The sequence below is a fragment of the Delphinapterus leucas genome, chromosome 3 (assembly GCF_059928025.1).
Source record: "Delphinapterus leucas isolate spDelLeu-1000000601 "Yukka" chromosome 3, BTC_Dleu_Yukka2, whole genome shotgun sequence".
NCBI classification, from domain to species: Eukaryota; Metazoa; Chordata; class Mammalia; order Artiodactyla; family Monodontidae; genus Delphinapterus; species Delphinapterus leucas.
The window spans coordinates 112,855,393-112,879,705 of record NC_143131.1 but is presented as its reverse complement, the minus strand read 5'-3'; the positions used below and the strand labels follow the sequence as shown (position 1 = coordinate 112,879,705).

At 45.6% G+C, this 24,313-nt stretch overlaps 1 protein-coding gene across 3 annotated transcripts; it reads left to right on the top strand.

Moving 5' to 3' along the window:
- VDAC1 (voltage dependent anion channel 1) lies at positions 1 to 24,072 on the top strand. Of its 3 annotated transcripts, none has more exons than XM_022588804.3 (9): positions 1 to 103; positions 9,342 to 9,414; positions 9,948 to 9,997; positions 10,675 to 10,827; positions 10,922 to 10,974; positions 16,243 to 16,470; positions 20,312 to 20,462; positions 22,122 to 22,179; positions 23,102 to 24,072. In XM_022588804.3, exons 2-9 carry the CDS (start codon positions 9,348 to 9,350, stop codon positions 23,191 to 23,193), a joined length of 852 nt encoding a protein of 283 aa, XP_022444512.1. In that variant the 5' UTR covers positions 1 to 103; positions 9,342 to 9,347; the 3' UTR covers positions 23,194 to 24,072. The 3 variants fall into 3 exon arrangements, with proteins under 3 accessions (XP_022444512.1, XP_022444513.1, XP_089765450.1); XM_022588805.2 differs by having other exon boundaries at positions 3 to 103; positions 9,345 to 9,414; XM_089909324.1 differs by lacking the exon at positions 1 to 103 and adding an exon at positions 9,207 to 9,261.
- Positions 24,073 to 24,313: the final 241 nt, after the last annotated feature.

Genomic DNA, 24,313 nt, shown 5'->3' with positions numbered 1-24,313 from the left:
CCGCCGTCTGTGCCGCCCCGCCCTCGGCCCCGCCGCTGGCTCTGTTCCTCACGCTGCAGCCCCCGCCGTAGCCGCCGCTGAGCCCACTGCCACCGCTTCTGAGGTAGGCGCAGCGGAGAGGGGCCAGGCCTCTGACTGCGCCCCGAGTCGCAGGCCGGCCCGTGGGGAGTTGGGGGAGGAGATGGGACGGGGAGCGGGTGAGGGCGAGGGGCCCAGAGCCGGGCCGGGGCAGGGAACGGGAGCGGCCCGCCAGGGCCTGGCGGGTCAGCGACTGGCAGAGCAGGCCGCGCGGGGCGGGCGGGCGGCGAGCAGGCCCGGGCGGGGGAGCGGGTGGCCGGACATCCGGAGGCGCCTGCGGCTGGGGACCAAAAGCCCGCGGGGACCTTTGGGCGGAAGGGCACGGGCCGCCGCGTGGAGGCCCGGCCCGCCTCAGGTCTAGGTGACCTTCCTTGGAGGCGACCTCTGGCCCTCGATCCCGCCAGCGCGGGTCGGGCAGGGACCCGCCCGCCACCTAAGCTCGCCGGGCTGGGCTCACGGACCTGTGCGGGCCACGCTGTCGCCTCGGGGATGAGCTCACGTGACGACCGGGGTCCCGCGCCCCCGGCGCTGCACGCCCTGTCGGGTCCACGCCCTGAGAAGCTGGCTCCCGGCACTGTCTGCGCCTGCCAGCACCTTCCGGGCGGAATGGGAGGCTGACAGTCGACTTAGGCCGCAGGGACCAGGGCCGGAGCTGGGGGCTGGGCAGAAGGTTAGGCCTTAGAAAAAGAGGTCCCGCGGGTAGTGATGTGGCCTTCTTGGCCTTAGGAGGGATTCCTGCCTGATTCGGTTGCTCATTCATTCATCAAATGCAGCGGTGCCTGCACGAAACTGCTTTCGAGCCCTTTGGATTTGAGGCACGCAGCATTAGTGATTTGTCCAAGGTCACACAGCCGGGAAGATACTAAGCCTCTGTTTTCTCATCTGTAGAACGGGAGCAATCATACCTGTTCTTCATTGGGTTTTGGGGAAGAATAAAATGAGTTGATTAACTTCAAACATTCAGAACAGTGCCTGGTAGGGAGAAGGTCTGGGCAGAAACCTTGACACTTACCCTTGAGGCTTTTAGGGGAGGATCTAGCCCATCCCCTGCAGACTATTTTGCTCCACGTGGTGCTCTGGAAAGGGTTCAATAAAGGTGGTCTTTGTTATTTTAAACATTATTATTAGGCATTTGTGTGCCAGGCATTGAGTAACTTTCAGGGTAATTTAAAAAACCTTTAAGTTTACAGACAGACAGGGTCAGGCTGGAGCAGAAAGTTGAATGTGGGTTCAGACCTGGGCTAAGCCTAGGCCTGTTCCACCTGAGGCCCCCAGCCCCTGGACCAGCCTCCCCTCTCCAGAGGAGATAGGGAAATGCCTAATGTGCTGTAGGCAAGGGCAGGGCAGACTGCCCAGGGTCTGCCTTCTTTCCACCCCAGCTCTGGACTGAGTTCCTACAGGGTCAGGCTTAAGCCTTATACAACTTTGTTTTCAGTGCATGGGGTGGTGCCACCTGGCAATACTAGGTACTTGAGAATGGTCTGTGGGGGTGAATGTACTCTTGCTGACAGAAGGATAGTTTTCACCATTCCAGCATGTGGCTTATAGTAGGTGCTCGTTAAGTATTTGTGGGATTATTGAATGGGTATATGTAGTGGCTGCAGGCCCAGACCATAGTCCGTTGATCTTGGACATCCTTTTTGAGGGACACACATCTCATTTGCTTTCAGAAAATAGCCTTGCCTAGCAGAGAGTCACAAATAAATAAAGGGCTACAAGGGTGTGTACAGCCCTAGAACAGTGATAGGCAGAACTGTTGCCTAATTTGAAATAATTGCTTTGAACATGTTATCCTCATTCTGTGACTTTCCAAGTCCTTTGGGAAACTTGTTGAACTGGTGTTTCTGGGCTTGCGGGGCTGGGGGTGACACTGGTGAAGGGGATTCCCCTAAAGCCCTTGGGCCTGGTGCCTCTTCCCTCTCGGATGGTGAGGGGGTCAATGGCTTCTACTGGAGTTGTCCTGAGTAAAGTGCTTGAGCCTGGGTATGGGGGGCTGCTCTCAGTCAATTAGTTTATTTCTGCTATTCTATAGGCAGGGGCTGTTTGTACACAAACAGAGGGGCTCAGGGGGACCATATAGTGAGGATTTGCCTTTGGGCCTCTGGCCCCACTGGACAGTAGGCACACGTCGACAACCACCTCCAAGCTGGTGGTCATGGGGAACATTCACCGCCACCTTTACCGGTAAGGTGCTCCCAAAATCCATTTTGCCCTTGATGGGATTTCTCAAAGTGTGACATCTTTGGTAAGAGAGAGGCATGTATGGCTGAGAGCCAGCCCAAGCCTGCAGGCAGCCCCCCAGGGTGCTCAGGGGCTCCCCTCTGGTTGCCACTGAGGAAAGGTGATCAGGTGATCAGCTGGGCCTGGGCACAATCCTCCATTTCACTGCCTGCTCTCAGAGGGGTGAGGGTAAGTGAGAATCTTAGCCCTTTACCCAGAACTCTGCTGGAAAGAGTCCAGGAGAGCAGATTGGGCTCATATAACACAGCTCTGACATGAGCCATAGGGTCTAGTTACAGGCCAAGTTACTTTCTTGTTCCTCAGTTTCTCCACTCTAACTGTGATCGTCATCATTACAGTCATTCTTTATTGAGGGCCTGCCCAGCACTCTCCTGGCTGGTTGACGTATGTATTATGACGTTGAATCCACTGTCCTCCAAGCCCTGGGAGAGAGGCACTGTCGTTTCCATTTCACGGGTCAGGAGACTTGAGTACAGAGTGGTGAGGTAACCATCCCAAGGTCACACAGCTCAGCAGGAACGGGGTTGGGATTCAGGGCCTGGACTGGCTAGCTCCAGTGCTGATGCTTTCACACTGCAGTTGCCACTCCAAGGGGCCACTGTGAGGAGCTAATAGATTTGAGTGCCTTTTGAAAGGTAGAACTTGCTATTCAGAGCGGCACTGTTACCCTTTTACACTGATCAGAGGGAGCATGTGCATGGCTGGGTGTAGTCTAGCTGTCAGTGGACAGCAGTCAGTGGAGTTACCCTATTTGTTGCGAGGACAGTGGCACAGGGTGTTTATCAGGAGAAGGGTCAGTTTTCCGTGGGATGAGGTAGGAGGCATTCTTCCAGGACCTGGCTGGACAATATTCAGCTAAACAATACCTCATTATGGTTGGGGAGAACTCTGGACCCTGTGGTTCAGGGTGACCTTTCGGCAACCTGCACAGCAGCTATAATTATGATAAGAAATATATAAAATGAAAATCTGTAATAAGTTCTCGCTGTGATTGTTACATGTTTACTGGGTACCAGCCACTGTACTAAGTGCTTTGTACTAGCAATCTCATTCAGTCCTCAGAATGGTGCTGAGTCAGGAACTCTTTTCCTGTACTGGAACTGAAGAAAAATGAAGGGCAGATAGGTTGTGACTTGCCCAAGATCTCATAACAAGAGAGTGGTGGAGTAGGATTGGAACTCAGGTCTGCTGGACTCCCGAGTCTTCTACCTGCCCAAGCACCGTCTATTTTATCTCCACTGGGTCAAGCCAGGCAGCGAGCAGGAGCCCTAGGTGCACCTGGGATCCAGACCTTGGCATGCTGCCTGCCAGCCCCGGTCTTCTCCTCTTGATGGGTGGGTGGGCAGGCAGGGTGTCCCCAAGTCAGCTGCATTCTCTTGAGGCTTGTGGAAGGCTGTGCCGGTGGTGGCCCACCTCCCAGGGTGTTTTAAAATAGAAGCAATACCTGGAAAGCCCAGCTGCCCTGTGTGAGACATTCATGGAGGGGGGTGGGAGGACAGATGCACTGAGAGGACAGACCTACCAGAGTCTGGAGTGGATCTGGAGGGGCAAACAAAGAATGTCCAGATTAATGGATTGTGGTTACACTGCCACTTATTGAGTACTCGCTGTGTGTCAGACATTTCTGCATGCTCTATTTTCCTTACTTAATCCTTGCAGCAACAGTGGTAGCAAGGCACTGTTGTTAGCCCCATGTTATAGATGAGCAAAATGAGACCCTAAGAGTATAAGTGGCTTGTCCAAAGTCACACAGCCCCTTCCATTCGTCACTGTGCCCTGCTACCTGGGTACTCGGATGGGTGGAGAAATGCCATGGCAGGGTGGCTCTTGACGTTTAGGTCCTAGCCCAGTTATACCCTTGCCATTAAAAATGTTGTCTGTTGACCCACTGGGTGTTCCCTGTGTTCAGAAAACTTTTCCTCTCCACTGTTCCTGACTCAGCCGTTTGGACCCATGGCCACCCTGCTCTCTGTATCAGCCATTGCAGTGGTTGTTGGCTTTCTGAGAGCACCAAGGCTCCCCTGCCTGGATCCTTCTGAGGGAGCTTCTGCAGAGAAAAGAACACGCTTCAAAGTGGGGGTGCTGGGGGATGCTTGGTGCGGGGAGCCAGCCCACTCTTCTCAGTGGCATCTGAGGGCTGCCCTGCCTGTGCGATAGGCAATGAAACACTGAGAGGGAGGAAGGAGGCTTTTGAAAAAGTGCCTCAGGTGACTCTCATGTACACTGAAGTTAGGGAGCTCTGCCCTACTCCTACCTTCTGGGCAGGGTGGCCAAAGCCATCAGTGGTAACCTGAGGGTAGAATGTGCCCCCCACAGGCCTTACCTGTTAACCCTGCCACCTCGGTGTGATTTGAATCTGTTCTTGGAACCAGTATAGACACTTTGATGGTTTTCCCTTCTGGCACCTCTGCTGCAGTAGCCTTTTGGAATGTGACTTGTGGCATCATGAATGCAGCGTGGCTTAATTTTGAACACATTCGTTAGGTTTTTAAATTTTCTGTCCTTAGTTTAAAAAAAAATTATCAAGTACACAAACAACTTAAGTGATTAAGTAGAATCAAAAATGAAAATCCTATTTTAACTTCACTCCTTTCCTAAACCCCCTTTCCTTTCTAGAAGCAGCTCCAAGGCAGCCACAGTTTACAGGTTAGCTCATGTCCTTCCCTTTCACATGCTTTTCCACCCATTCACAAATGTGGAACATATAAAGATGCATATGTAAAATGGTTTTCCTCCAATCACATGGGATTATACATTTTCTGTGGCTTGCTCTTTTCATTGAACTATTATCATAGGTAGCTTTCTATGCCACCACGTAGAAATCCACCTCATTCTTTTTGATTACCACATGGTATTCCTTAGTTTGCAAGCACCTTAATTTTTATTCATTTGTTTCCTTATTGGTGGACATTTAGGTTGCTTCTGGGTTTTGTGTTAAAAATAACCCTGCAGTGAGCATCCTCCTGTATACATCTTTGGGTGCCTTGGGTGCCACTGTGAGTGTGTTCCTAGCAGTAGAATTGCCGCTAGAGTTACTGCGTGTTCACTTAGGCACTGCCCACCAATGGGCTCCTCAGGGGCTGTACTGTACGTAGTATTCCTACCTGGGGAGAATGGGATTGATCATTTTCCAGTGCAACAGTAGATATTGTCATTTACATTTTTGAGAATCCATTGGTTGAGTGAGCTGCCCAAACATAGATGTGTCAGACTTTCTAATGTGGCTCTCTGAGGCCCTTTTAATGAAGTCCGTGCTTGGTTCTGATGTCAGAAGTGGCAGTACTCTCTTCCGAAGGCGCTTGGTTGGTCTCCTCAGCTTGAGTTCAGCTCTCCTTAGGCCATTGTGGCGGTGGGGCATGCTAGTTGTGTGTCTCCCCCATCCCTGGTGGTGCCGCAGTTTCCCTGTAGAGGGAGCTCCTGCCTACTGGTTACATTGTCATTTACTTAGTCCCTATTGTCAGATACTGTTTCCTTTTTTTTTCTACTGTAAAAATACTTTGATGCTTACTGCGCATATACTTATTAAACAGACAGTGCTGTCAGAACACCCTGCTTCATGCTCAGCCTCTAGAAGCTGAGTTTCTTCTTTTTTTTTTTCCCTTTTTTATTGAGGTAACATTGGTTTATAACATTGTGTTTCATGTATGCAACCTTATATTTCTACTTCTGTGTGCACTACAGTGTGCTCACCACCAAAAATTTAGTTTCCATCCATCACGATATCAATCCCTTTACCCATTCCCACCCTCTCCCCTCCTTTTCCTTTCTGGTAACCACTATTCTGTTCTCCGTATCTATGTGTTTGTTTTGGTTTGTTCATTTATTTTGTTTTTTGTTTATTTATATTCCATATATGAGTGAAATCACAGGGAATTTGTCTTCTCCATCTGATTTATTTCATTTAGCATAATACCCTCAAGGTCCATCCGTGTTGTCACAAATGGCCAGATTTCATCTTTTTTTTTTTTAATGGCTGAGTAGTGTTCCAGTATGTGTGTGTGTGTGTGTGTGCGTGTGTGCGCGCGCACGCGTGCACAGTATCCAGTATTATCCATTATCCATTCATTATCCATTCATTTGTTGGTGGTCTCTTAGGTTTTTTCCATTTTTTGGCTATTGTAAATAATGCTGTGACGAGCATAGGAGTTCACATGTCTTTGCGAATTAGTGTTTTCATATTCTTTAGATAAATACCCAGAAGTGGAACTGCTGGCTTATATGATAGTTCTAGTCTTAATTTTGTGAGGAATCTCCATGCTGTTTTCCGTAGTGGCTATACCAGTTTATATTCTCACCAACAGTGTATGAGGGTTCCCTTTTCTGAAGACACGTGGGGTGGATGCTGCAGAGACAGATGGGGAGTGATTTGGAGCTGATTGAGGTGGCGGGAGGGGCCAGGACCAGGGTTCAGTCTCCAGGTCAGTGCAGGCAGGGTGTTAAGTGAGAAAGCAGAATGCTGAATTCTCTCCCCATCTAGCCCAGGCCTGAGAAAGTGTGGATGGCAGTCATTGTTTTTACATTAAAATTGTTTTTGAAGCAGGTGCTGAGAACTGTGCTGGGTGCTGTTTGCAGCTGTAGGAAAGCTGGGCTTCTCAGAGAGGCAGAGCTGCTTCAGTCCTGTCAGATAAGTGCAGCAGGAGACGAGAGGTGCGGAAAGAGGAAGACTCCATGAAAAGCAAAAGGGGAAGCTACAGCCACACAGCCTTTGGTGCAGGGGAGTCAGCGTCTTGCCCCCCTTGGTGGGTGTTACCTCAGGGCCAGGAGTGGGTTTGGCTCCACTCAGCTCGTGGCTCCTGTGCATCTTCCCTGCCCGCTGCTGCGCTGGGGATGCAGGGAGAGCCTGGCCTTATGTGACCTCCCTCTGCCATCCCACCTCTCCTGTCCTTGCATGGTAATCTCCTCAGTGGCCGCTTTAGGGTGATTTTTGCTGTGGGTGGAGTGTGTTTTGACAGGTGGCTTTGCTTTTCAGTTTTGGGGATTAGGGATAAGCAGGGGCATTTGGGGAGCATTAAATGATGAGTGTTCTGACTTTTTCCTGAGGGATGGACCAGTCCAGACGTGAAAGCCACGTGTGCCACGTGTGGTGAGGCGGGTCCTGGAGCCAGGGGAGGGTACTCGGGAAGGCCCTGACCTCTGAGGTACAGGAGCTCTTAGCTGACCCGGAGATATTGCCACTGGACTGCTCTCCCTGTCACCCGGCTGGGGCTGAGTTTGTGGCCCAGCTGGGAAGGGGACAGCACTGAAGAGGGGTGTTCTGTCCACTGATAACTGTTAGCAATTGGTGTGTGTGTGTAGAATGTTCTGGGCCCTTTGCTGAGATGTTTTGCACGTTTCCTTGGGGCTCTGTTACCTCAGCCTTCAGTCCAGGGTTGTTTCATTGCTTCTCCTGGGAGGGGCTCAGGCCCATCTGTGGCTGGGGCGTGTGCCTAAGGCAGAGGGTGTTTCTGGAGGACCTGGTGGATGGTTTCCTGGTTTGTCTCTGGGGTGGGTGTGCCTATGGGGTTCATTTGGGGTGGAAGGGGAGAGGGGAGAGAGCCTTGAAAGAGCCAGTGGGAGCAGCCTGAAATGGGTCTTCCACCGTGTTCTTTATGCCCTGATCCTAATGGGGACTGAGTTGCCCATGGTTCTGGCCTGATCATGTGTGAGAAATACAATAACAACAGCAACAAAAATAGGAGCGCGTAAACAGCTTACTGGGCTGCTCCTCTCTGCTCTGACACAGAAGGGAGCTGGGACAGAATTAGCAAAACCTCTGAAAAAAGTAAAATAGGACCAGGACCACAGTTTTATAATTTAAAATTGTGCAAGTTTATAGTTTTTTAACATTATACTCATTGGTTTTTTGGGCTCCCTGCAATGTCTTTGAAGTTGAGGCTTTGGTCAGGATGCAACTCCCAGTTGTGATATTGTTCCCCTGAGATCACTTGCACCACTTTTCATTGGGTTCCCATTTAACCAGGAATATGCCATGTGGGTGTTAATTTGTGTGAATACATTTATATGTGACTTTAGGTGAGGTGTATGCAGTTTGGTAATTTAGGTATGCTGTATTTAAAATGGATGGAACCATCCTTGGGTTAATTGAATTTCTGGCTGAGGCTAACAATTTTGGAGATGGAGAAGATGCAGAAGATGGTGCTTTCTCGCATTCCCCTCTCCTCCTGGGTGGAGCACAGAGTGTGTGCCATCTGGATTAGGGTTTTAATTCTGTGTACATAATGTATCAGTGCAGAGCCTCCCGGCAGCGCAGTGTGGTCCTTAGGGCAAGGACTATTTGAAGTTCTTGCCTTCCTTGAACAGCGAGGTGTTTAATAAATGCTTGTTGACTGACTTAGTGATGTGCATCAATCCCAAGTAGTACTTTGATAGTTGGTTTTAAAAGTCAAGTCACATTGAAGCTCAATAGATGTTTATTTGAATTAAATTGGGGGGGATGTGGTTGCGTTTCCTTCCATGTGAAGAATTGCCTAGTTAGGTAGGTAGGTTTTACTGTTTTCTCTATGAAGAATATGATACTCTAAAAGTGGGTTCCCATAGCAAAGGTTTTGTGAAAAGTTGGGTCCATTCTGACACATAGTAGGTACTCCATAAATATTTGTTGAATTAATGAAATCAGAACTGTGTAGAAAATACGTTGCCATGTATTTAATGTCCTAGCAGTTGATATTTTGTAAGAAGATATGTTTTATTGGCAAGAGTCCTGCAGTTCAGTAAAGTAGCTGGCTTATGGGACTGTGTCTTTGCCAATGAATTCATTTAGAAAATATTGACTGACTCCTACCATATTCTGGGCCTGTGCTCAGTCCTGGGGATGCCTAGGAGAAGAGGTCCAAAGTCAGGCTGGTCTGCTGTCAATAAAAACTTACTGGGTGTTTCAAGCTCTGGCCACAGAAAGAAGCAGGAGATAGCACAGTCTTCTTTGTCCACACCTGGGAGAATAAGGTATGTGGAACTCAATGCTGATGATTTTTATTGGTGGAAAACTTACCAATGTGTTTATTCTGGTGGTTCTTTTATTATAGCAGAAGATGGCTGTGCCTCCCACGTATGCTGATCTTGGCAAATCTGCCAGGGATGTCTTTACCAAGGGCTATGGTGAGTGTTGCATGGAGTGGCCTTTCAGCTCAGAAACTGGGTTGGCATGTTTGGTATTTTACCCATTACAGTTTGAGAGACTTGGGTCAGTCAGCTCTCAGAAACTTCATGTCAGGGAAAAAAGATAAGCCTTCTATGGCTAGTGAAGCAGTTTTGGTTGTGCACCCAGTACAGGTAGGCTTGTGAATTGCTGCAGACAAGTGGACATTCTTGTTTCTTCTCCTAGGCGGGAGCAGGTCTGTGGATGCTGCTGCAGTGGAGTGCGGCTTCTAAATTTGGAGCTCGTCTTTAGGCATGTGCTCACGCTGTCATGCACCCTTTTCTCAGACTCCACTGGGAGTGCAGGTGGGGCCTGTGTCTGTTCTGCCTGCCACTGTTCCATGGCAGCCGGGCTCCACACACAGAGAGGCAGGCAGCAGTGGAGACCAGTGCCCTCTGCACTCATCTCATTTTTAAACAACCTAAGGGAGGCAGAGATGCTGCTCTTGAGTTAGTTATTTAACCTATTAACAGTTACCATGTTCTTTCTTTAGGGTTTGGCTTAATAAAACTTGATTTGAAAACAAAATCTGAGAATGGACTGGTAAGTTGTCTGCCTATATGGAGCATGGATATTTGTTGTAGATCAATAAATAATCAATAACTTCCATCTGGGTGGCAAACAAAGGGACTTTTCTGATTGTGGCAGCTTGTGGTTGTCACATTCATTGCATCCTCTGTGGCATGGGTGGTCCAGGGGAACCATGTGACTACGTCCCCAATTCAGTAGCTGTTAATACTCATAGGAATATGGGGCAGGCCTCAATTTTATTTTTCCTCATGTTTCTTATTTCAAAATTGACCTGTGTTCCATACCACATAATTATTGAAAAAAACCCCCAAATCTTAGTAATCCCTTTTAGATTGTGAATTGTTGGAAGGAGGAAGTTTTGGGTAGAATTACTGCAATGTCAGCTTTAGCTCAAAGCTTTTTCTCTGTACGAGCCTGGAGGTAGGACAGAAGGAGAATTGCCTTCCTGTCCAGACTAAAGAGTTACAGGGGAGGAAGGAATCTTTCTCCTGATAAAGAATTCCCTGAAAGATTCCTTTAATTAGCAGACTCCATCTGTACTTCAAATATCTAACTGAATTATAGAATGAGCTTTTGCACCCACACATTCAGGGTCTCACCTCTTGCATAAAGGAAAGTACAGTGCATTTAGGGGTGGAGCAATGCAGAATGAAGTGCTGGCATGCAGGCTGTGACTCTCTTCTTTAAAGGAATTTACAAGCTCAGGTTCCGCCAACACCGAGACCACCAAAGTGACGGGTAGTCTGGAAACCAAGTACAGATGGACCGAATATGGTCTGACGTTTACGGAGAAATGGAACACTGACAACACACTAGGCACGGAGATTACCGTGGAAGATCAGGTAATGGTCACTTGTGAAAAGACACAGTTTTATTAAGTGACATCGGCTGCCTGTCTTGTGACTAAACCTGTTGGTGAATTTCTTTTCTGTTCAGCTTGCACGTGGCCTGAAGCTGACCTTCGATTCATCCTTCTCACCAAACACTGGGTAAGAATATCATCTGTTTTCTCCATAAGGACCTTTAGTGGTGTTTCATAGTAAGATTTAAGATTCATTCTGTGCTGTTTGTTATTGTTCTCCTGGCCTCAGCTGTGGAGGCTGCAGGATTTCTGGTCCAGTAATGCTCCATTCCATGTGAGTGAGGCTGCTCACAATGTAAGTGGCCAAGGCTCTAGGGCAGCAGGCAGTGTTTGGAAGCAAGGGCTGTTGGTCACTGTTGCCAGCCCCATTTTTCATGCTGGAGGGCCTCTTCCCTAGCTTCCTACTTAGGAACACTGAGAGTGTGTGGGCTTAATTGCAAGGTGGCTCCTGAGACTGCACTTTCCTGCTTTAGGCCCTCCAGTCACAGACAGATTAGGCTTGCTGGTTATTGGGCACATCAGGAGGCAAGAGGGCATGTTGATCTGCCTCAGCTCCTGGTGCTTTTCAAAGTGGCTAGAGGGAATCAGTCTCTTCTAGAACACACTCTTGTTTTTTTCCATTCAGAGCATTAGGTCTCCTAGGCCTGGGAAGGTTATTTTGCACACTGATGACAAGGCCAAGGGCATGTATTGAATTTCATTTCATAGTTTTTTTAGTTTTTAAAAATTGTGGGGACTTCCCTGGCAGTCAGTCCAGTGGTTAAAACTGCATGCTCCCAGTGCAGGGGGCACAGGTTCAATCCCTGGTCGGGGAAGATCCTGCATGCTGTGTGGTGTGGCCAAAAATAAAATTTGTGGTAAAATACACATAGAATTTACCATCTCAACCATCTTTAAGTCTTTGTATTTCATGACTCTGACACTTTCAAAGATGATTGGCCAATTATTTTGTAGAATCCTTGATTTGGATTTGTCTGATGTTTTCTCATGGTTAAACTCAGGTTATTTATTTATTTATTTTTTCAGGTTATTTATTTTTGATAGCTGTAGATAGGATGTTGTGTTCTGTCCATCTTGGTGCATGACATTGGGGGTATATATCAATGTGCCTCATTACTGGTGACGTTACTTTGGTCACTTGATTAAAGTGGCGTTTGCCAGATTTCTCTGTAAAGTTACTTTTTTTCTCTTTATAATTAACAAGTATCTTGTGGGGAGATGCTTTGAGACCATGCAAATATTCTAATTTTTATACTTTGACTCACAAATATTCGTATCCATTGGTGATTCTTGCCTGCAACAACTGTGTTTGGCAAATGGTGAATTTCTTTTTAATTTATTTTTTTATATGTTATTTATTTATTTTTGGCCGTATTGGGTCTTTGTTGCTGCACGCAGGCTTTCTCTAGTTGCAACGAGTCGGGGGCTTATTGAGGTGGCTTCTTTTGTTGCAGAGCATGGGCTCTAGGTGCGTTGGCTTCAGTAGTTGCAGCACGTGGCCTTCAGTAGTTGTGGCACGCGGGCTCCGTAGTTGTGGATCACGGGCTCTAGAGTGCAGGCTCAGTAGTTGTGGTGCACAAGCTTAGTTGCTCTGTGGCATGTGGGATCTTCCTGGCCCAGGGCTCAAACCCGTGTCCGCTGCCTTGGCAGGCGGATTGTTAACCTCTGCGCCACCAGGGAAGTCCCCCAAATGGTGAATTTCTATTCCCATCATTCCTTCTACATTTATTAATTGGGATTTTACTGAAAGGAAGAGCTCTTTCTTCTCCACCTTTTATTTATTTGATCAGTTATCTGTATCAGTACGGATTCTTGGACATTTATTTTATTCTCTGGATTGTAATCCATTACTGTATTTTGTTACTCATATTGTCCCAGATATGGCCATTGGGAGCCTTCAAGTTGACATCCTGTGTGCTTTTGACAAGCCCCTGTCATTTTTTTGGAGCACTTCTTCAGAAAGTGTACTTGTTCTTCCCTAGTCCTGCTATCAGCTATTTCTCTGAGGAGCCTTTGTTCCTTTTATTGAAGAATGGTGTTTAGAAACTAAGACTGTGGGTACAAGATGTACTCATTGCTACTGGGTATTTGAGGAAAGTTTTGATGACTCGATGGAGATTGGAAATGAAAGCTGACTTTCCAAAGTGTCTGAGGGGTACAGCCTGGGAAAGTATCCTGGCTTCCTTTAAAGAGGTAAGCATATACCACATTTGGATGAAGCTGCAGACAGACCTCATCAGGGGACTGGCACCCACACTGAGTACTTACCACAGATAAAGCCAGCTTGTTAACCACAGATTAAGAGTATACCTCTCTCAGGTGCTGTCAAATTAGCACCATTATTTAAATAGCTTTAAAAAATCCCGATAATATTTGAAAGAGGAAAAGCTCCAAAGGCATAGAATGCTGCCTTAGAGCCAAGCCTGGAGAGAAACCTAGTCACTGCCCCACCAGTGCCCTTTCCCTGGGGACCTGGTGCCTCTGGCCAGAATCCAGTGGGGTGGCATGTGGAGGCACTGTGTAACTGTCTAGTGTGGCTTGTGCACACCACTGGTCAGAGGCCCTGGTACAGGTGTCACATTTTGTATCAGCAGCAGCATTTTACCCAGCGGTTAAAAGATGCCTAATTTTTACATGTCTTGATTTCCCCTTCTTTCTAAATGTCAGCCTCTGAGCAGCTGTTTTTTTTCATGAATCATCCTACCCTGCTTGGTGCCAACTGGATACTTGGTCGTAACCCAGGTTTCTCCCTCTAAAGAGCCGGCAGACCAAAATAGGTTTATTTTAAGTTTTTCTTATTGAGAGTTAGTTTGATTGTCACTCCTTTCCTTCAAAGCTTGCAAAAATGTACAGAAGCAACTTGAACAGAAGTTGTAAGTTTCATTGTCACTAGGGAAGGGTGTTAACTTTATTTTCACCTATGACCTCTGAAATTCTGACTCATTGGAACTTGGAGTGTTTACTCTTTAAATTTTTTATTATGGAAAATTTCAAACATGCAAACGAGTACGGAAAAGCATATTATACCTTCATCATGTTCTCATCACTCAGCTTTAATAATTATCAACCCAATGGCCAGTCATGTTTTATTTACACACCCATAGTCAACCCCTCCCACCCTCAGATTATTTTGAAGTAAATAACAGATATCACATACTTTCATCTGTACATATTTTCATATGTATCTTTAAATAAGCTTCCTTTTAAAAAAAAGCATAGCCGCAGTATCATTACATTGTGAAAATTAATCATAATTTCTTAATATTGTCAAGCCTAGTCTCTTCAAATTTACATGATTTCATGAAAATTTTTTAGAGAATCAAAAATTGTCCATGCAAAATTGTAAAAATTGCTTCATATGGCTCCTAAATCTTAGTTTTTAGGTTCTTCTTCTGTTTTTTTTTTCCCCTTGCAGTTTATTTGTTAAAACTAGATCATTTGTCTTCTAGAATTATATATAGAGTAAATTTTGCTGTTTGCATTCTGTGGTGTTGTTTAACTTGTTCCCCTGTCCCCCACATTTCCTGTGAATTGCTAAGTCTGGAGGCTTCATCACATTTAGATTCCGTTTTGGGGGGTGCTGAAATCTGCTTCCATAGGGAGGCACACAGAAGGCCTGGTTTTCTCTTTGTATGTTAGTGCCATTCATGATCTACTCATAAGGGGTTACAAATTGGTGATAATTCCACCTTTATCTTTCTTTCTTCATTTTTAAGCTGGAATATTTCTATAAAGAGAAACTTATCAAATCTTTGGTTATTTTGAGATATAGTTAGTATAGGAAAGGTGGGATACATGTTTGATTCCTTTCTTATTTACCCTTTTCAAAATAACAAATTGATTCTCTAGTCTCTAAAGATGACCAATGTGTGTGTGTCTTGAGTGTCATTATGAGTTCATAGATTTAAACATTTGATGTGCTTCAGTCGCTGCTGATATTATTCTTGATGCTTATATTGTCTCATATTTGAAGCCCTTGGGAGCCTGCTTTTTTTTTTTTTTAATATATTTACATATTTACTTATTTGGCTGCGCTGGGTCTCAGTTGCAGCGCGTGGGATCTTTTAGTTGCGGCATGCGGGATCTTTTAGTTGCGGCATGCAGGCTCGTAGTTGTGGCATGTGGGATCTAGTTCCCTGAACAGGGATCGAACCTGGGCCCCCTGCATTGGGAGCATGGAGTCTTAACCGCTGGGCCACCAGGGAAGTCCCTGTGGGAGCCTCTTCATCTTAGCTCTCAAGTCCTTTTGCCCCAACCTCAAAGTCTTTGATAGCTTTGATAGATGCTTCAAGCTCATCTTGTACCTTTCCTGCCCCAACCTGTAATCTGCAATTTTCTGAGGAGTGCTGGTTCCTTTTAGGAGGGAATGGTATTTAGGGCCCCCAGTTTGGGTGCTGGGGATGAAGCTTTAATCTCGGTGTGAATGAAGCTGGGCTGGACAGGGCTGTGTGGTCCTTGAACCTTGAAGCGTATCTGGTTTCTCCTGTGGTCTCTGCTGAGAATGTTTCTCGCTGTGGAAGATGTCCATTTTGCAGTTGAATGACAGAAACAATCAGGTGAAAATAGTCTAAATTTTATTTGATAGATGTGATCTTGTCTCTAATGCTGACTTTTGGTAAAAGTCATTGTGATAATATATTTGCAGGTGACATGACTCACCTGCCTTTCCTGAGAAATGCTGGGTCTTGAGTGATAGTCAAGGGAGGCACTATCTGGCCGTATACGCAAGTCTGGGATCAGCAGACTAGACCTGGGATCTTGTCCAGTCCACCAGGGCTTCCTGGCCCCCTATGACTGCAGGGCCCCAGGTTCTACCTCACTATCCAGTTCTCTGAAATATATATTCATTGGGATCTCATAGATACTGAATTAAAAGCTGTCTAACTGTTGTATTTACTTAGAAGGGAATTAGTATGTATTTCTTTACTAAGCGAGCCACGACGTAAGAAGATGACCATCTCATTAAAAGCTGCTGCTTAGATAGCTGCCTTCATGACAGATGTATCTTTTCCACAGACTTGGAAAATAGCAAAGATGCATCTGTTTCATAATTACATGGTGGTGCTCTGCATAATGAATGCCTGTGTGGGCCACAGTATTAAGCACAGGGAGAGGATAGTAAAAATTACTTAGCGCTTCTTTTTCCAGCTTTTCTTGCCTGTGTTCTCGCTTCATTATGGTGGTGTTTCTTCATTATTCTGGATTCCAGTTGAAGAGAGGTTGTGTTCTGCCCATTGTGGCACAGAAGTTGCTTAAGGGAGATCTGGGGCCCTGGCTTTGCCTTCCTACCCTCCTATTCAAACGGGGATTATTATTTTTTTAAATTTGTGTCTCTTGGCATGCTTGTTGCAAGATGAGTGAGCTTCTGATTTTAATACAATTTCTTTTCCTCCAGGAAAAAAAATGCTAAAATCAAGACAGGGTACAAGCGGGAACATATCAACCTGGGCTGTGACGTGGATTTCGACATTGCCGGGCCTTCCATCCGGGGTGCGCTGGTGCTGGGTTACGAGGGCTGGCTGGCTGGCTACCAGATGAATTTTGAGACCGCAAAGTCTCGAGTGACCCAGAGCAACTTTGCAGTTGGCTACAAGACTGATGAGTTCCAGCTTCACACTAATGTGTAAGTGTATGTGAGTGTGTGCAGTCGGGGGATTGTTTACCATGATTTTTTTCTAAGCTTAATTTTTAGTCACTGGGAAGTGAGTTTGTTGGAATCAGATGAGCCAAATGGCCTGCTAGTATTGTTCTTGTTTCCCACCTACCCGTTTCCTGAAGTGATGTAGTTTCTTACTATTCTGTGAACAGTAAATGTTGTCCCTGCTACACACAGAATGGCTGATCACTTACGGCAAGGGCATGATGTCAGTGCACAGGAGTGTTCCTTCCCTGCAGCTTTATGGACGTTGGAGGGCCTTTCATTTTGCTTAACAAAATGGGGGTGGGGAGGTGTAGCTCTCTTTCTCTGTATACTGCCTGAGGACCAGCTTGCAGTGCTTTAATGAAATGTAGGCATGGGAGCCAAATTAGGAGTTGATTATCTCAGTTAAATACTGAGTGTCTTCTCTGCATGGCAGAACATTTAAAAGTTTATTAACTGGACAGTATCATGAAGGGAAGAGGAAATTACAGGGTAGGTTAGAGAGAGCCCTTTGTAATCAAACTTGAGGGTTGAAGCAGAGTGCTGATTTAGATTTAAGGGAAACAGATTTCATCCATGAAATCTTTGTAGACCTGAAGAACTAATGCATGGTGCAAGTTGGGTACAAATTTACCAAATTTCTCTCTTTCCACTAGAGGTCACTAAAGTGACTTTAAAAATTTAGAGACAAGTAAATGGTATTTGGGTCTAAACTAGTAACATTTCCGTAATAAAAATTTTTGAGGAATTTTTATAATTAATAAATTAATATAATACATTAATATAATAAATTAATAAAATTTGAGTCTTTTAAAACTAAAAAAAATCACAAGAAAACTATGGAGATGGACAGCCCAGTGGTTGGGGGAGGAGAACAGGGAGGGTATCACTTTGAAGGGGTGGCACAGGGGAGTTTGGTAGTGGGACTGTTCTGTATCCTGGCTACAGGAGTCTTTGTATTAAAATTCATAGAAATGTTTACTGAAAAAGGTCAAAAAAGATACGTAAATTTAAAAAAGGTAACATGCAAAAAAGCCATAGGAAAAATATCACATGCATAGAAGTGTTTTTTAATTGAAAATTTTGGCTGACATGGAAAGTGCTTCCTTGGTTTGGAATTGGGAACTTGCACCAGTTCCAGGAAGAGCAATGACTTTTAGGTTTTACTAACCGGAGTTTCAAGATTTTTAATAAGTGGACATGGTTTATTTTTGGAACTGGCATGGAAACAGCTGACACAGCTAATCTGGGTTGCCCTGGTCTTGCAGAGGCCCAGGTGTGTAACAGGTGTTCTGTGTGCTTCATGTAGATGGCTTTTTTGTTTTGGTTTTTGTTTTTGTTTTGGCGGTACGCGGGCCTCTCACTGTTGTGGCCTCTCCCGTTGCGGAGCACAGGCGCCGGACGTGCAGGCTCAGCGGCCATGGGTCACGGGCCCAGCCACTCCGCGGCATGTGGGATCTTCCTGGACCGGGGCACGAACCCGTGTTCCCTGCATCCGCAGGCGGACTCTCAACCACTGCGCCACCAGGGAAGCCCTGGATGGCTTTTTTAAAACAAATTAATTAATTAATTAATTTTTGGCTGAGTTGGGTCTTCGTTGCTGTGCGCAGGCTTTCTCTAGTTGCGGCAAGGAAGGGCTACTCTTCATTGCGGTGCGTGGGCTTCTCATTGCAGCGGCTTCTCTTGTGGCGGAGCACGGGCTCTAGGCGCGTGGGCTTCAGTAGTTGTGGCGCGTGGGCTTCAGTAGTTGTGGCACATGGGCTCCGGTAGTTGTGGCTCACGGGCTCTAGAGCACAGGCTCAGTAGTTGTGGTGCATGGGCTTAGCTGCTTCGCGGCATGTGGGATCTTCCTGGACCAGGACTCAAACCTGTGTCCCCTGCATTGGCATGTGGATTCTTAACCACTGCGCCACCAGGAAGCCCTAGATGATTTTTGTTTGTTTGTTCGTTTGTTTTTGTTTTTTTGCGGTACGCGGGCCTCTCACTGTTGTGGCCTCTCCTGTTGCGGAGCACAGGCTCCGGACGCGCAGGCTCAGCGGCCATGGCTCACGGGCCCAGCTGCTCCGCGGCATGTGAGATCTTCCCGGACTGGGGCACAGACCTGTATCCCCTGCATCGGCAGGTGGACTCTCAACCACTGCGCCACCAGGGAAGCCCCCAGATGATTTTTTTTACAACGAGTTCCTTTGTGGTTTTAAGAGTTCAGTACAGGAAGGCAGTGTTGCTGGTTTTAGAATGTATTGAAAAATCTAATGTTTAAACACATTTAAGCCCAAGGAAATTTCCCCATTTGAGTTAAAATCTATTATTTTTGACAAGCTGCTGTTTTGTAGCATGCTCAAGACTTTCTGAAGAAGTCAGGATTCTCTGTGAATCAGATGGTGTCTATGCTCTTCCTGTACTTTCTGGAAGCACAGTGTCTGTCTGGCTGAATTTCAGGGAAAACTTAAGAATTTAGAATGTATTTAATGAGCATCTACTTTAGGGAGAGTATATTAGTGAAGAGCAGAGTTTGCAAAGAAACAGCAACAATTTATTCATGGGTTAGTGAGTTCTAAGCTCTTTGCTGGATTCCAAAGTGTATCGGACCTGCCTTAATAGTTTCCAGTGCTATTTCCACTGGAGACACCCAAAATGATGAGGCAGAACTTTGACATTGTATTTTTTTTAAATTTCTTTGTTTTGTTTATTTTTTGCTGCGTTGGATCTTCGTTGCTGCACGCTGCCTTTCTCTAGTTGCGGTGAGCGGGGGCCACTCTTTGTTGCGGTGCGCATGCTTCTCATTGCGGTGGCTTCTCTTGTTGTGCAGCACGGGCTCTAGGCGCGTGGGCTTCAGTAGTTGTGGCACACGGGCTCAGTAGTTGTGGTTCGCGGGCTCTAGAGTGCAGGCTCAGTAGTTGTGGCGCATGGGCTTAGTTGCTCCGTGGCATGTGGGATCTTCCTGGACCAAGGCTCGAACCCGTGTCCCCTGCATTGGCAAGTGGATTCTTAACCACTGCGCCACCAGGGAAGTCCCCTGACGTTGTATTTTTATGTTAAAAATGTTAGAGTGGGGAAGGGGATATTCCCAGAGGCTGTGGTCAGTACGGTGTGTTTGGAAGAGAGGAAGGAGTTTGGCTTGCTGGGTTTCATTCCATTTTTGAAAGACAGAAACATCTTGTAATGTAGCAAGTTGCTCCTTTTCAAATCTCACCAGGACCATAGATGTTGCAGCATGGGCCAATAGTATGCATAGGCCAACAAGTCTGAATAATAGGTTAAGCTCTCTTTTAATTGCTGTTCCTCCTAGGGCCTGGGTCAGTTCTGGCTGTGCACCCTTAGCAGTGGATGCAGCTAAGGGTGCTAAGGGTGCTGGTGCTAAGGGTTATAAGCTGCCTTCTGAGGAACATGAGTGGCCCAGACTTTCTTGCCATTTCTGGCTTTGTCCTCTCTTTCCATTTTTATAGTAGAGCATTTATAAAAGTAATAACCTTAGCAGCAGAAGAAAGAAATCACTCAGAATCCAGAATCCCAGTGCCCTAGTTACTGCTTTTATTTTAAAGATTAATGTAGAAGCAAACTTCAAGTTCCATACAGCCTGAGTAGTTGACTGAGCTGCCTCTGGGTGTTCCCAGTGATGGCTGAGATAGCCTTTCCCTTCCTCTGAACCTTCCTGACCCTGGTGTCTGTGCCATTCCTATCAGGCTTGCCGTAATTTGGTGCCTGTTTTGTGATCAGTTGAATCCATTTACAACATGCTTGTCCTCTGTTAGACTTGGTCAGCTCTGCCCAGCTCAGGTCGCCTTCCTGGGCTGCTTGGCATCTGTGCTGTGCTTATTTGCAGAAATGACGGGACAGAGTTTGGTGGCTCCATTTATCAGAAGGTGAATAAGAAGTTGGAGACTGCTGTTAATCTGGCCTGGACAGCAGGAAACAGTAACACTCGCTTCGGAATAGCAGCCAAGTACCAGATCGACCCTGACGCCTGCTTCTCGGTGGGTACCTGTGGAATCATGTATCTCTGAGACCTTACCCTGACCCTTAGGTTGGAATCCTTTTGGATTGATGGAATTCCATGCTTTGACTAGAGATTTTCTCACTGTGAAAGGGTTCACAATGAGTAAAACGATCATAGTAATGGTATTTACTATGGCTGCCCGGCACTGTATGGATTACTGTATTTAATTCTTATACAACCCATTTGAGATAGGTGCTTTTTTTTTTTTTTTAATTATCCCATCCATGTTTTCACAAATGAGGAACTGAAAGCTTAGAGTGGTTGAGTAACTTGCCCAAGGGCAGGCAGGTGGTAAGTGCTGGGGTTTGTGTTTGACCCAGACTGCCTTGCTATGGAACCTCCTTCTCTAACCAGTCCCTGGTCCATGCTGCAGACTGTAAAGGGGGTTACCTTGAACCTGAAGGTTTTAAATGTTCCTTTCCCCCTCAGTTTTCATTCTCTTGCCCAGCTCCTGTACTGCATATTAAGAAATCAGGCCCTGGCATTGGGTGGTTGGCATCTTATCTTGCAGACCCTGTAGCATAGCTAATGGACCCTTGCGTTGCTGCACAGTTTTTGCGTTAAATCTTGTTGAGCTCATCTCTGTTGTCACAGGGCACTGCCGGCTGTATCCTTTTTGGGGTGGAATGAGGAAATCTCATGTTGCAGGATGGTTTCTGGGCTGACTTGTGTAATTTACAGACAGCCTATTTTAAGTCTCCTGAAATAGGAACTGAATTTGGCTTCCTTAATGTTAGGCACTTTAAAACAAAGGAAAAGGGGCCTTATTATTTGGAGGGCGTGGGCAAAATGGAACATCTAGATGGGGCACTGACTGCCTGGAGGCCTACCTTCCTGTTTTCTCCTGTGGGAGATGCTGCGTCTAAAAACAGCATGTGAGCAGGAAGACACACACCCTGGTAGCTCTGGCTTTCGCCAGGTGTTCTCACAGCGTGAGCTTGCTCTGCTCCTGACCTCTCCTTACTTCCCCAGAAAGGGGCCAGGGAGAGGCCCAGATTTCCCTACAACTCAGGCAGAAGAATAAGGGCGAAATTATTATCGACTCAGCTGCTTTATTGATTAATTTATTAATCAGCATTCAGTAAGTGCTGACATTTAAGTGATTGTCTAGGTTATTGTTTTGCTCCAAAAATTCAGGCTTGTCAGTGCCAAATTTTTTTGATTTTTGCTTCTCTTTTTCATGAAGAAAAAATTCGAACAATGTTCTGCTGTTTAAAAAAAGGCTTTAAAACCCCATCTGACATTTGGTCTGTTTTTCTTTATCCCAGCAAATACAAGAAAGTCTTTTATGTCTCTGGCCATAAATGAAGGTGTCCTCACCTGTTACAACTTAAAAATACAGACCTACTATGTATAAATGGAATTGGGCACACATACTGTAAGGAATCAAATGTAAATAATAACTTTCTTTTACTTGAAAATTGTGTTGTTTCTTTGCGTTACCCTTCTGAGACCTAGTTCCTAAATTTGATATATTTCATATTGAATTTAATGAATCCTATAAACAAAGTGGTCATGAAAAAAGAGAATTTGATACTGAAGTCCAGAGTTGGTTGATTAAAAAGCTCTTATTCAGTTTGGAGACAGAAATGTGAAGTACTTAACATTTTCACTCTCTTATCTTTTCCTTGACTAGGCTAAAGTGAACAACTCCAGCCTGATAGGGTTAGGATATACTCAGACCCTAAAGCCAGGTATGTGTTGGTTGTGTGAAATTAGTTCTTTGTCTTAAAAAAGATGTGGTGCTGGTTTGCTGCTTTATGTTATTGCTTGTAAAATGACTGTGTAGTACATTGTAAATGAGTGTATATAAAGTTTTATAGTTGACTGTTTGTAAAGGAGTGCAGGGTCATTATAAAACGGTTGGCGAATAGGAGAAGTAGTAAGTAGGAGGAAAAAGGCCAAGGCTAACATGTATTACATTTTTGGTTATTTTCTTCCATTCTTTTTCCCAGTGTGTGCCTAATGCTTGATACTTATTTCCAGCAGGTTCTTAAAACCAGCCTATAAGTCATCCCCATTGTGAAACTGGTTTGTAGGTTTCCTCTGCACAGTTAGCTAGGCTAGTCCATAGTATGTTACAGCTACAGGAAGTAATACCCCCTTGGGGTTAGTTTGGTCAGACTGGGGCTTTGAACACTGGAAATCTAAGGTTACATGATGGCAGAATCAAGCTGTTCTAGAGAAAATAGCATTTAGTCGTGTGTGTGTGTTTGCATTTGTGTGCATGCTGTGATTGGGAGTGTTAAGACCGTGGAGTCTGATTCGTGGTTGGGGTTTCATTTCAAGGGGCTTTTGCTAAAGAAGTTTTCTGCATGGATTTTGTAGCGGGGATGATGAGAGGATGAAGGAAAGTGGATTTGGGTGAGCTATGGAGTCGTCATTATTGTTGCACAAGCTCATCCTCAGCTACCCAGTCATTAGTCGGATGGTGCTGAGCAACAGGGATTCAAGGGCCTGTGGTTTTGCCCCTGCTGATCACACTCAGCTGGAACAGGTTCTGAATCTGGTGTCGTGTCACCAGTGTGCTTCAGCCATCCTCCATTTGCTAACTTTTCTTCTCTTTTCTTTCCTCCCTCTCTCCTCCCTTCCTCTCTCTGACTTCTCCCCCTGCAGGTATCAAACTGACACTGTCAGCTCTGCTGGATGGCAAGAATGTCAACGCTGGTGGCCACAAGCTTGGTCTAGGACTGGAGTTTCAAGCATAAATGAATACTGTACAATCGTTTAATTTTAAACTATTTTGCAGCATAGCTACCTTCAGAATTTAGTGTACCTTTTAATGTTGTATGTCTGGGATGCGAGTATCGCTAAATATCATGTTAGACTTCCAGGTTAAAGATGATTCAGCTTTAGGGTGTTACCCTTTCAGAGGTACAGAAGAAACCCAATTTCAAAAAAGGTCCTTTCAGCTGTAGACTTGAGGGGGAGCTTGCTGGCCCCTCTAGAGATATCAGGTTCCTTTTTTACCTAGAAATGGCTGCAAGTGGAAGTTGATAATTTGCAGGCACTTTGTAATTTGTAAATTCGTATTGAGTAAATGAATGAAATTGTGACTTCCTGAGAATTGAACCTTGGTTTCCTACCCTGATTGAGGAGAGACTCTTTGATGGTGTATACAAACTCATCTGAAAGGGACTTTTTTAGGCAGGGACTTTTTCCACCCCAATCCATCACCTCTTTTACACCAAAAGTAGTCTGCAGGGCGTGGTAGCTGTTTCTTTTGTGCCATTTTGGGGTGGAGAAGGTGGATGTGATGAAGCCAATAATTCAGGACTTAACTGTGTTTTTTCTCATGTTGTGTTTTTTTGCCCTTGCACCAGAGTATGAAATAGCTTCTAAGAGCTCCAGCTGCAAGCTGGGAAGAGTCTCTGTGACTGTAATCACATGGTGACAACACTCAGAATCTAAATTGAACTTCTGTTGTATTCTCGCCACTCAGTTTATTTTTTAGCAGTTTAATGGGTACATTTTAGGGTCTTCCATTTTGTGTGGAATTAGTTCCTCCCCTTCAAATGCTGTAATTAACATCACTTAAAATAAAACTTGAATAAAATATTGAAACCTTATCCTTCTTTCGTTGTCTTTATTAATAGGAGTGTAAATAAACAGGACATATGTTTGGTCTTGTTCTTTGGCCCCTTGGTGTGGCTGTGTGTGTGTGTGATATTTTTAGTTTTCTGTTGCTGCATAACAATTACCACAAATTTAGTGGCTTAAAACAACAATTATTTCACAGGTCTGTCTGTCTGAAGTCCAAGCACCGGGTGCCTGGGCTCTCTTAAGCTTCTCACAATGCTGAAATTAGGATGTCAGCCGGACTGTGTT